We start from the raw sequence: 12577 nt of genomic DNA, 5'->3' as shown, positions 1-12577 counted from the left end.
TTCCTCCAAATCCTCTTTGAAGACATCTGATTCAGCCTTGCCTAAACCAGGCAAGTATATAAGCTTCAACTCAAGAGAACATAGAACATCTTAAGTCTCAGGGGCATGTGACAAGTCTAGGGCTCCATCAGCACCAGATTGTGATCCGGCGGCACTGGGGCCTCTGGTAGTCCGAAACACAACCCTGTGGTGCACCTGAACATAAGAACGGCCGTACCGGGTCAGACCAAAGGTCCATCTAGCCCAGTATCTGTCTGCCGACAGTGGCCAATGCCAGGTACCCCAGAGTGAGTGAACCTAACAGGCAATGATCCAGTGATCTCTCTCCTGCCATCCATCTCCATCCTCTGGCAAACAGAGGCTAGGAACACCATTCCTTACCCATCCTGGCTAACAGCCATTTATGAACTTCACCACCATGAATTCATCCAGTTCTCTTTTAAACACTGTTATGGTCCTAGCCTTCACAACCTCCTCAGGCAAGGAGTTCCACAGGTTGACTGTGCGCTGTGTGAAGAACTTCCTTTTATTTGTTTTAAACCTGCCTCCTATTAATTTCATTTGGTGACCCCTAGTTCTAGTATTATGGGAATAAGTAAATAACTTTTCCTTATCCACTTTCTCAACATCACTCATGATTTTATATACCTCTATCATATCCCCCCTTAGTCTCCTCTTTTCCAAGCTGGAGAGACCGAACCTCTTTAATCTTTCCTCATATGGGACCCTCTCCAAACCCCTAATCATTTTAATTGCCCTTTTCTGAACCTTTTCTAGTGCTAGAATATCTTTTTTGAGGTGAGGAGACCACATCTGTACACAGTATTCGAGATGTGGGCGTACCATGGATTTATATAAGGGCAATAATATACTCTCAGTCTTATTCTCTATCCCCTTTTTAATGATTCCTAACATCCTGTTTGCTTTTTTGACCGCCTCTGCACACTGCGTGGACATCTTCAGAGAACTATCCACGATGACTCCAATGACTGCACCGATGAAAACTGATCACTGAGAGCATTGATTACCTTCGGTACTGTCTTTGCCTTAAACTGCTGTGGCATAGGCTCTACTGCAGTTCTGTTGGTTTGGGTGGACAGGACCTCTCTGGCTTGGGAAAGAGTTGAGATCTGTGCTTCTCATGTGGATATCTTTGCTTTGCAGACTAAGTGTCCCACTCCATCAAGTCCTTCCTTGAGAGAATATATAACTCAGCCAGGGGAGCTGGCCTTTGGGAGGAGTGTGTCTCCCATTCCCTCTTTGGGCTTTAACTTCGAGTGGCATGGTTGGTACTGCTGTTGAAACCAGAATTGGGAGAGTCTGAGCTGTCCAATGAACTGTTATTCCCTCTTCCACAACACACTTTCCTGGTCAGAGGACCTTGACCAACTTTACACCAACTTCCACCTCATCACCTTTCTCGGAGCCTTTGGTACACCATGCCATGGGGACCGTTGGAACCCTCATTCAACCCATCCTTCTGAGGATCCAACTGAGGAGGAGTGTGCACCGAATCTGGCAGTTCCACCAGAACCAACAAGATTGCCATCACCCTGTCCAGATGAGGCAGTAACTCCAGTGTCTCTGTTGCTGGAATTGCTCATAGTCATCGGGGAGGAGGGGAACCCCACAGAATTACGGGACAGCTGCAGATTTCTTTTGAGGAGGTTCAGGATCCTCAACACAAGCTTCTGGACATTCTTCAGTCTTCTGGCTCCATCAAAAAGTGTTCCCTGTTAAGAAAACCATCCTGAAGCCAGGTAGAGCATACCCCAGCTACCTGCACCCCTACCCCCAGAGGACAGAGAAACAGAAATCCCACCCCTCAATCAGAGGGGTGGGATTTCTGTTCTCTCACCTTGCTCCCAAGTCTTTAGTGGTCCAGGCCACCGCAAAGAGATCTAGGCAATAATATGCTGCGATTTTATCCCAACTGATAAGGAGGGCAAGTGTCTCAGCTTACTGGGAAGGAAGGTCTTTTCTTCTCCTAGACTCCAATTCAGGATAGCCAAGTACTAGTGGCTAAGTACAACTTTGTGAAATTCTGTGAATTTTGAACAGTTCAGACTCCCACAGGAGGACAGAGCTTGTTTCCAGGTTCTCGTGGCGGAACAGAAAATGGTTGCCAGGACTGCTCTCCACTCAGCAGTAGATGTTGCTGATGCATCTTCCAGGGCGATGACTACTACCATGGTAATGCACAGGGAGTCGTGGCTCTGTGCTTTGGGGTTTCCCAGGGAGAGCCAGAACACCATAGAAGACCAAGCTTTCAAGGAGACTGACTATATAATCAGAAGATGGATGAGTCTTTACACACTTTGAAGAACTCCAGGGCCACCCTCCACTCCCTGAGAATGTATATGCACCTGCCCCAAATAGAAAATTTCACTGGTAGTCCTAGAAGCCTCGACTGATGGTTCAACGGTTCTTCTACCAAAGAACTTATGAGCCACTCCGTAAGAGACAGAGGGTTCAAAAGGCCTACTTCCCCACACCTTCCTCAGTAGGTTTCTCATCCCAGTCTCAGTTCTCAGCTAAACGTTGTTTTTGACAGGAACTTGAGAGCTGCAAACCACTAAGGATATTGTCTGCATAGCACCTGGATGCTCGTGGCTGGCCCATGTCAGCTGGCCTGGGCTGCGGGGTTGTTTCACTGCAGTATAGACTTCAAGCTTAGAAGTCTACACTGCAATGAAACAGCCCTGAAGCCCAAGCCCTGTGAGCCTGAGTCAGCTGGCACAGACCAGATGTGGGTTTTTCATTGCAGTGTAGACATATCTTAAGTCTAATGCCTCCAGACTCCCACGCATCCTTTGAGGGTCATCTAGCACTTTTTTCAACACCCAGAGTGCAAAAACAATGGACAAATGGGTGCAGAACGTCATCCATTCTAGCTATTCAATAGCTATCCCTACTTGCTTCCCCAGCACCCTCTCAGGGGCTACTTTCATGAGAACATTTTCAAACAAGAAGTGAAATCCCTCTTACAGTGAGGTGCAACAGCACAAGTTCCTCTTCAGTACCAAGGGAGAAGTTTTTACTTGGCATACTTCCTAGTGCCTAAAAAGAAGGGCTGTTGGAGACCCATTCTCGACCTCTGCCATCTGAACTTTTTTATTCGCAAACTCAAGTTTCACATGGTATCTATAATTCCATCCTTGAAAAAGGGTATGTGGTTTACAGCTCTCAACATGGACACCTGCTTTGACCTGGGCATCCACCCCGCTCACAGATGTTGTCTCAAATTCCTGGGCTCTGATCATTTTCAATACAGAATATTCACTTTTGGAATTGCTCCTACTATTTCCAGTGCCTTTATCAAGGTGTGCTCTGTAGTAGCAGTTTATATCAGATGTTGTGGTTTCACATTCTTTCCCTGTGTCAACGATTGTCTCCTTGTCACCAGGTTACACTAAAAGGACCATGTGTCGACTTTGACAATGCTGCAACTTCTCTCCTCTTTGGGGATCAGTATAAATGCCGAAAAATCCATCCTCACCCCCTGTGCAGACTTTAGACTTCATTGGGGGCATTGTTAAATTCAATCATGGCAAAGGCTTCCCTGCAGAAGGGCAGGTTTCAACAATATCATAGACCAGGTCATAAGCAACCCCCAAGTGCCTGTCAAGACCTCTCTCTCTCTCCTAGGCCATGTGGCCTCATGTATATGTCATGTCATTTGCAAGGCTCCACCTTTGTTGCCTATAAGCATGGCTTCAAACATTGTACTCTCCACACTTACAGTCCTTGAGCATCATAGTGACTGTTCCCACCGAAGTGATATTGTCCCTATTATTGTGGAAGTATCCCTCTCAGGTATGCGTGAGCATTCCCTTCCTTGCCTCTGCACCAGACAGGTGATTGTTACTGACACATCCCTATTGGGTTGAGGAGCCCATGTGGACAACCAGACAGTACAAGGCACCTGGATATAACAAGAATCCTGGATGAACATTAATTTTCTAGAGCTTTAAGCAGTTTGAAGGGCTTGCAAAGCCTTTCTCTTGTTCATTCAAAGTCATTATACCCTTGTAATGTTGGACAACATCACAACACCACCACCGTGTTTCTGAAGTGCGGGAAAAACAAAAATGGCATCCTAGGCATTCAATCTGGTTCAGGGGGAAGAGACAGGGACAGTGCTTCAAATCAAGCCCTTTACCACCCATTTCTATTCCCATAAAAGTTCTAAAAGAATAAAGTGACATTTATAATTAAAAGCTAATTTAAGGAATGTACAATATATAGAGGTATATAAAATCATGAGTGATGATGAGAAAGTGGATAAGGAAAAGTTATTTACTTATTCCCATAATACAAGAACTAGGGGTCACCAAATGAAATTAATAGGCAGCAGGTTTAAAACAAATAAAAGGAAGTTCTTCTTCACGCAGCGCACAGTCAACTTGTGGAACTCCTTACCTGAGGAGGTTGTGAAGGCTAGGACTATAACAATGTTTAAAAGGGGACTGGATAAATTCATGGTGGCTAAGTCCATAAATGGCTATTAGCCAGAATGGGTAAGAATGGTGTCCCTAGCCTCTGTTCGTCAGAGGATGGAGATGGATGGCAGGAGAGAGATCACTTGATCATTGCCTGTTAGGTTCACTCCCTCTGGGGCACCTGGCATTGGCCACTGTCGGTAGACAGATACTGGGCTAGACGGACCTTTGGTCTGACCCGGTACGGCCTTTCTTATGTTCTTACAGAATCATGACAGGCAAGACACCTCAGGAAAGTGGAGTACAGTGAAAGGAAGGGAATTGTACCAGGGAGTTGTTGAGAACAGAACTGGGAAAGGCTTGGGACTTTTGCATCAATAGACAGGGAGGAGCGAGATCCTTCCCCTTGTGTACAGAAGCAGTCAGTTTGTGGAACTGATGGTGTCAGCCATCAGATTACCCTGTTGGCAGTCTACCTCCCACAAAACCAGAATGTATTAACAGATTCAGCAGACTTTTGGCTGTCAGTGTGGAGCAGGGTGTCGTGGGGTGTATGTACCTCACCTTGGCCCGGCAACAAAAGGGGTAATACAGGCACTGCTGGCTGCTGCTGATTGGCATCCTCGCAGCAGCTGGGAGGATAAAAGGGCTGGGAAGCTGAGGGGCATGGGAGCTACCAGGACTGTGAACAGGCCGGAGAACTTCTGTCAGTAAAGTGCTAAAGAGCCGCCCGGGGACAACACCCCAAAAAGGGATGAATGGACCAACAGACTGAAGAGCCTGCAGAGGCCCAGGGAAGGTAGGAAGCAGCTCCGGGCACTGTCAGAGTAGGCGAACCCTGATCCTGCTTGTCTATCTTGAGGGCCCTGAGTTGGAACCCAGTTGAGTGGGTGGGCCAGGGTTCCCCTACCAATCACTTGATGGACCTGAAATCAGAGAGGATTTTCCAGATTCTGGAGTACCAGGAATAGACTGACAGCCCCGCTGAGCTGAGTGCGCCAATGACCACACCCCGCTTGGCCAGGAGGGGAACCATTGCATCGACATACTGCCTCACTGAGGGCCTCCCTTGGCACCCCAAGTTGGGCTTTAGCTGGGCTTGGGACCCTGGTGGAGACCCCATACCCTATAGACTGGGCCCACTCCCTGTGCTATGCTGGACTTGGACATGTTGAGAGGCCACCACTTTGGGGTGGGGGAAAACATCCTGGTGGGGGCTAGTGCCCTTACAATGCAAATACTGTGGGAGGCTGATCTGTGTTTCTGCCCCCACATGTCATTCCTTGTAAACTGCATATGTCTGGGGGCTGGAGACTTAAGTGGGGGCTGGAGTGGCTACTACAGCACAAGGGAGCCCAGAGGATGACTTGATCTGGGCACCCTCATTAGTAAAATTCTTGTTGTACCCCATATCACATAGAAACAAGTATTTCAAAGATCCTTTTTACTGAAGTTCAACAATGTCTGTAGCTCTAAATAATTGCATAAATGTTACCTTTGTTCTGTTATGGGAATATTGTTAATGAGATGTAAAGATCAAACAAAAAGGTTGTTTTGATCTAGGGTGAAACACGTTGGAGAAAAGACATTTCATGCCACTTTTCTGTTTTTACCCACTGTAGCAGTTCCAGTAGCAACTCCAGCATCAGGAAAGAGGAGGCTAATGCTTCATCTGATTCCTTCATCCCTTCTTTTCCTCGGGCTCCAAGTACTTCAGATTCTGTACGAGTGAAATGTAGAGAAATGCTGGCTGCTGCTCTCAAAACAGGGGGTGAGCTTTGTAGAATTCATTTACAGTATTGGATTTTGTTTTGTTTCTTCTTCCTGTGTATCCTAGCACTGATTGTCAGACCAGTCTGAATTCTATACAACCAGGCCGGCTAGTCAGGTATAGGTTCATCTAGATTAGCATAAACCTGGCAACCTGGAAACATGCTGAGGTGCATTTCCTGCTCCAACCCGTCTGACGACTACTTTCCAACAGCAGAGAATCCTCTTCATGATACATGCTAGCCATTACCTTCTTGTATCATCAATTTAATCTGTTTCCATGAAAGATATAGTTTCAGTGGGGGTTTTTGGGGGGGGGGGGGAAGGGTACCACAGTGTCCCCCTGGGTCCTGTGACCTTTCAAATTCTGGTAGCCAGAAGCTCCGTTTCCATTTCAGTTGAAACTTAATTTTGTTACAATATATCTGGCACTGGTGTTTTGATAAAGAATTTGACATATTTAAAATTAAGTATCCAATCCATGACAGACGTATTCTCTTCTCGTCCAGTTTTAGGGGTGTTAGCTTCCATGTTTTTTGAGAGTTATAAAATTTGGAGGTGGACAATGAAGTGATCTATTCCATCTTGTTTTCAGTGCCAGGAGTTTTCTTACACCTTTGTGTTTTATACTGAAAAATAAGATTTTCACTACTTCCTTTGGGAGATTATTCTGTAATCCAGTAGACCTCTCTGTCAAGGCTTTTGTTTTCCTGCGGTTCCTACATTTACCCTTAACTTTACCCTATTGCTCCTTTTTATTTTTTATTTTCAAAATACAGAAATAACCTCTACAATTTGTGCACATTAATCTGTACATCTCCATGAGATCCTCACAAAAAGCTTCTCCTATTACTGCTCATGTTTACACCCTTCAAATAACTGTACCGTTTCATGCTCCCGTCCTTCTAAAGCTATCCTTTAGCCAAATTATATATATATATATATATATATATATATATAAAAATAAATATAAAAACTCTGTTTTAAACTAAATTCAAAACTTATTCCAGAAATGTACATAGTCCCTTATCAGTGGGAACGAAATCTGTTCATTATTAACCTTCTCTTTGGTTCAAACTGACTTATGTAGTGAAAAGGACAATAAACTTTTTTTTTTTTTAAGGGATTTTTGAGCATGACAGTTTTTGTATGAAGTTTGTTACTAAGGCACTACAAAGTATAAGTGAGTGAAAATACTAAATGGGATAATACTGAGAATTATGTACAAAAAGATCAGTGGGCTCAAAGCAACGTATGTATAGGCAGCCTGGATCCTTCCTGCTACTTTCTCTCTTCCTTCAGAAAATGAAGCCTGGGTCCCCTTTTCTTTGAGCCCTAGTGCAGTGGTTCTCAAAGCTGGTCCGCTGCTTATTCAGTGAAAGCCCCTGGCGGGCCAGGATGGTTTGTTTACCTGCCGTGTCCTCAAATTCGGCTGATCGTGGCTCCCACTGGCCATGGTTTGCCGCTCCAGGCCAATGTGGGCTGTGGAAAGTGGCGCAGGCCGAGGGATGTGATGGCCGCCTAGCGTGACCAGATGTCCCGATTTTATAGGGACAGTCCCAATTTTGGGGTCTTTTTCTTATATAGGCGCCTATTACCCCCATCCCCATCCCGATTTTTCACACTTGCTGTCTGGTCACCCTATGGCCGCCCTTCCTGCAGCCGCCATTGGCCTGGAGTGGCGAACAGCAGCCAGTGGGAGCTGCGATCAGCCGAACCTGCGGACGCGGCAGGTAAACAAACTGGCCTGGCCCACCAGGGGCTTTCTCTGAACAAGCAGCGGACTGGAGAACCACTGCACTAGAGCAATGTTATATGTAGGCCCAAGTCCTGCCCTCACGTTAACACTCTCTCTCCAATAGTAGGGCTCACTTTCTAAATACTGAGTCATCCATTTTTATACAGACTCACTTACAGAGAGCAGCCAGGAGCAGTTAGACAAGGGGTAATGTTTTTTGGATGTGTCTAAATCCAGCTGGCAGTTAATGAAAGTTAAGATGCCTAACTGACTTAAATACTTGGGTAAATGTAATTTAGTCTCCTGAATCACTTAGATAACTTTTGCAAATTTTATGCAATGTCAATTTAAATCACACTTTTCTTTGGAAACTTACCTAAAATTATTGCTACGCTAATAGATTAGTGAGTTATTTCTTCTCTTCAGTTTCCTTGCATTGTGCATTTTGACAGCATTTTGAGTGTAGGCAAAACTGTTTTTCCCATCAGTAATCAGTCATGTTCTGCTGTTTTTGTCGGCTTTTCACATATCAAAAGGGGAGAACACTTCTCTCTTTTTTTTTTTTTTTAAGTAGGAATATGTGATTGTAAAACACAAAAGTTGACATGGGCATTTGATAGATGTGGTACCTGAAACTATTTTTTTAACTTATTTTATGAAATTGACTTAATTTCTAGTTGGTGTTCTTTGATCTTTTTAAAATGCAAATGAAAGTGAGAGGAAGGAAGGTGGAAAATGTTGATAGTGTGCTTGCACTGTCTAGCCTGTCCTCTGTCAAATTGGGAAGTAAATGTTTCTTTTACTTTTTCTCTCCAAAATCTCTACTCAGAGATTTCTAAGATTGGGCATTTCAGGCCAAACTTTTCGTGCTGTCTTTTAGAGTTTAAGTATTTTACCTATTTTATTTACCACTTTAAATTTCCTGTTTTATTGCACTTCAGTTTGTCTGCTTTCATTATATTTTTAATGTCCATTAAGCTCCTTTCTACAACTTAATTACTGATTCTGCTATCATCTAACACTAATTGAATGTACCCATGCTATCTTGAGAGTGAATTTTATCACACATGTTGAAGTGATAGTTCAGTCTTTTTCTTTCAGAGCAAACATTGACATTTGTCAAACTGAGTAGAATCTTCAAGACTTAACTAATAACACAAAAGCTCTTTGTACAGTACCTACATCTACAGTTTAGCTCCTGGTTAAGATTTTAGGCCATTGCTTTTCTATCAATCTTGTTGTCTTTACCTTTTGTGTGCTCTGCAAAATAATGAGATAACAGGGTTTTGCTATCATAAAAGTACGTAGTGCACTATTTTTTCTGAAAATGCATACTATGGTTGTGGCATAACTTATGCTTTCCAGGATTCCCAGTGGGTACTTGAGCTGCTAAGGAAATCTGATGTCCACTTAATGATGATAATCAAACTTCTCTTTTGTTCAGATGACTACATTGCTATTGGTGCTGATGAGGAAGAGCTGGGATCTCAGATTGAAGAAGATATCCTTTGTGGTATATCTAAGTGCTCTAGAATTAGTATTTGCTGATGGATTTATATTGCTGTTTAAATGGGGGGGGGGGGGGGGGATTTTTTTCCAAAAAATTAACATTGATTTTATTCAATAGGAAAATACTCATTTTGTTCAGTACAGCAGTATGAAAATTTTTAGTGTGAGAAGCAATTCTCACAATTTATGAACATTAAATTACATACAGAACTCTTTTTAATTAAGTGATAGTTCTAAGGTTGCTGCTGCTAGCAGCAGCTATAGCAGATATCTTACTGAAGTGATCGGTAGTGAAATTATAGAGAAAGTGTGGCCTAGTAGATAGAGCTCTGGACTGGTTCTTGGCAGAAGTGGGTTCTGTTCCCACCTCTGACTTGAGCAAGTTACTTCTCTTTATGCCTTAGCTTTGAAATCTACCGATGACAGGTGCTATATAAGAGCTAGGTGTTGTTATTGTGTTCCTATAATCTTGGATGAATCTTAGTCACAAATTTTCTTGGCATTATCAAAGTGCTTAATCTTCTTTTGCTTTAAGTGTGTAGTTTTTGTTGTTTTGTTTTTAATTCTAATGTGGTTAATGCTTACACAAATCAGGACTCTTTCCTCCACCCACACACCCCAACTTCATTAAATTGACTTTAAAATGTTTTCAAAGAAGCCAAACTGGCAACAGACAACATCTATTACTTAGCAATTGACCAAATGCTATATAGGTAGTAACAATCCGAGCTTTCTGATGCTACCCAGCCATTTAGCATAAAACGTGAGAATGTTTTCTGTACAGAAATCAGGTAGCCAAGTTGAAAACTTTGGAAGCTGCATTTTTCATTGGAAATTTGATTGGGTATTATTGATGCTCAGATATCAACACTGCATTGTTTTGGAAACTAATCAGTTCCTCAGCAGAATGAATTTAAGATGCCTGTTGCACTCTTGTGGGAGGCTCCTACAAGTCAAAGAGCGATCTTGAGAGATCTGCAGTTTCATTACTTAGTTGCCATGAGTTGAGCAGAAAAATTGAGAAAATTACGTAATTCAAGCACTGGCAGCCATTGCTAAGAAAGGTACTGATCAACAGCGTAAAGAGTAGGTTTAGCAGAATTTTATTTCTATTTTTTTAAATAATTTTGGTAGATAGTATAGATGTTTGCTTGTAAGTATCTTTATCTATTTAAATTTTCACAGTTGTGGGAAATTGAGGAAGGTAAGACAATTATTTAATGACCATAGACATTGAGATTCAAACTTTAGTTTTATAATGATTAAAACACAAATTGTCAACATCACATGTTAAAATATACAAAGTAAATATCTTTAAATAAAACTAATACATTCTCAAGCAGTATTTTTTTATCACTGTGCTGATCTGTACATTTCTGTTATTATTGATGGAAATATTTTTCGTCTGTGTGTATATGGTAAAATTGATCTTTACTGACATTTACTGATAAAAATCTAATCCTGCCAAGCCTGTGTAAACCTGGGCAAACATTTGCAAAGCAATGAAGTACTGTATTGTGTTCTTCATGTTACTTGTTGATGATGTGTTCCTTAAGTCCTAAGCACCTATATATCAAGAATTGAAAAACACTGACATGAAATACAAAAATAGGGTACGAAGTAGAATAGCAAATCTCAAGGACACAAAGAACCCTAATCTAAGAAAAAATGTATTATGTGGGAACATACCTCCAGACAGGTTTGCCAAAATGACAGCAGAGGTAAGTAAATATTAGGTCTTGTAACTTTTATTACTCTGTTTGACTTAACTATACAAACCATCAACATTCTTATACTTTGTATCTTCACACTCTCATAAGCATAGGCACTTAAGACAAACCACAATTATCAGCAGTATAATGGCTTGCAGATTCATAGAAATAGTGGGGTAATTCTAAAAGTTGTGATGCCTGAATAAAGCAAGAGGCAGGTAGAATGTTCCTGAGAGTGCTTCAGGGAGAAAGCTTAGAAATAGAATGTACTGCATTTAAAAAAAAAAATGCAGCCTGTACCAGCAACAACCTTCAAATTAGGGGAGGTGAACTGTGGTTCCCAGGCTAACAAGTTGTGGCCCATTTGGGTTCACTGTATCATCAGTATTAAAGAGCACTGCCTTTGTATTTGGCAAGTGCTAGCTTTAGCATTTTGACTACTTCTAAGCTAGGTATATCATCCTGAATTTTACAGGTGAGTCTCCTTTCTTTGTGGTAGTGAGACCCTTTGGAGCTATTTTTAGTACTATTTAAAATTTCTGTTAATTTTAAAATTTGTGGTTAGTTTATCATACTGCAGACACTTTGTAGTACCCAAGTATATTTATTTTTTTAACAAAAAGACAAAATAAGAGGGAAAGAATAAGCTAGGAAATGGACTAATTAAGATAATAAAATAAGATCCTGCTATTAAAGAAAAGCAAACTAAATTTAAACTATAACAATGGATATTTTAAAAAAGGATTAAGTACTGATTGTTTTTAAATGTTGTTTTTAAAAATGCCTTTGAAAGAAACTTGACTAGGTATGTTTTGTGTTTTACTACAAAGGAGGAGGAACATAGGATGTACAGATCACTAAAATGTCACTGGCACAATATTTAGGGGAAAGTTTTTTAAAACTGACTAAATTCATACTTGTTTTGTCAAATACACTAAAAATCTTATTAGAAAAAGGAATTGGGATGGCTTACCAACCCAAGATAGAAAGTTAAAACTTGGTAAAAGTGGAATTTACTGCAGAATTGTTAATAGGAAGGACAGAACATCTCTAGCTAACTTCCCAAGTTAACTTTTGATACTGAAAGGCTTAAAAAGGGAAACTTGCATTGGAAATTGGAAAAAGGACGGAAAACAGTGTAACCCTGTCCAGTCTAATAACTAAGTGCAGTAGCTTAAACAATCCTACTTAACAACCCTATTCTGTGTCTTTTTGAATAAGGTTCAGGGAAATGACCATACAAGTTGATGCAGCAATTTATGCTGACTTAAAATGTTTGAGTTATGTAGCACAGGGTTTTATGAAAAATGTTGGTGATCCAAAGTGGATTTAGGAAGTGAATATGAAAATAATTGGAGAGGAGAATATGGGACTTGTGCCTGAGGAACGTTAAATGAAATTTCCTA

General features: G+C 41.6%; 1 protein-coding gene across 9 annotated transcripts in view; it reads left to right on the top strand.

The window, feature by feature from the left end:
- The window catches only part of TCEA1 (transcription elongation factor A1), a 51732-nt gene that overhangs the window by 29454 nt on the left and 9701 nt on the right, over positions 1-12577 (top strand). For all 9 annotated transcript variants that reach the window (XM_039525302.1, XM_039525305.1, XM_039525309.1 and 6 more), the window contains 3 exons: positions 6065-6213; positions 9395-9451; positions 11026-11180. In XM_039525302.1, the coding sequence (XP_039381236.1) occupies positions 6065-6213; positions 9395-9451; positions 11026-11180 (361 nt within the window). The remainder of the gene's footprint in view (positions 1-6064; positions 6214-9394; positions 9452-11025; positions 11181-12577) is intronic.

The sequence above is a fragment of the Mauremys reevesii genome, linkage group 2 (genome assembly GCF_016161935.1).
Source record: "Mauremys reevesii isolate NIE-2019 linkage group 2, ASM1616193v1, whole genome shotgun sequence".
In the NCBI taxonomy this organism is placed as follows: Eukaryota; Metazoa; Chordata; order Testudines; family Geoemydidae; genus Mauremys; species Mauremys reevesii.
Note: the sequence above shows the minus strand (reverse complement) of the source record. Positions and strands in the feature narration are given on the sequence as shown.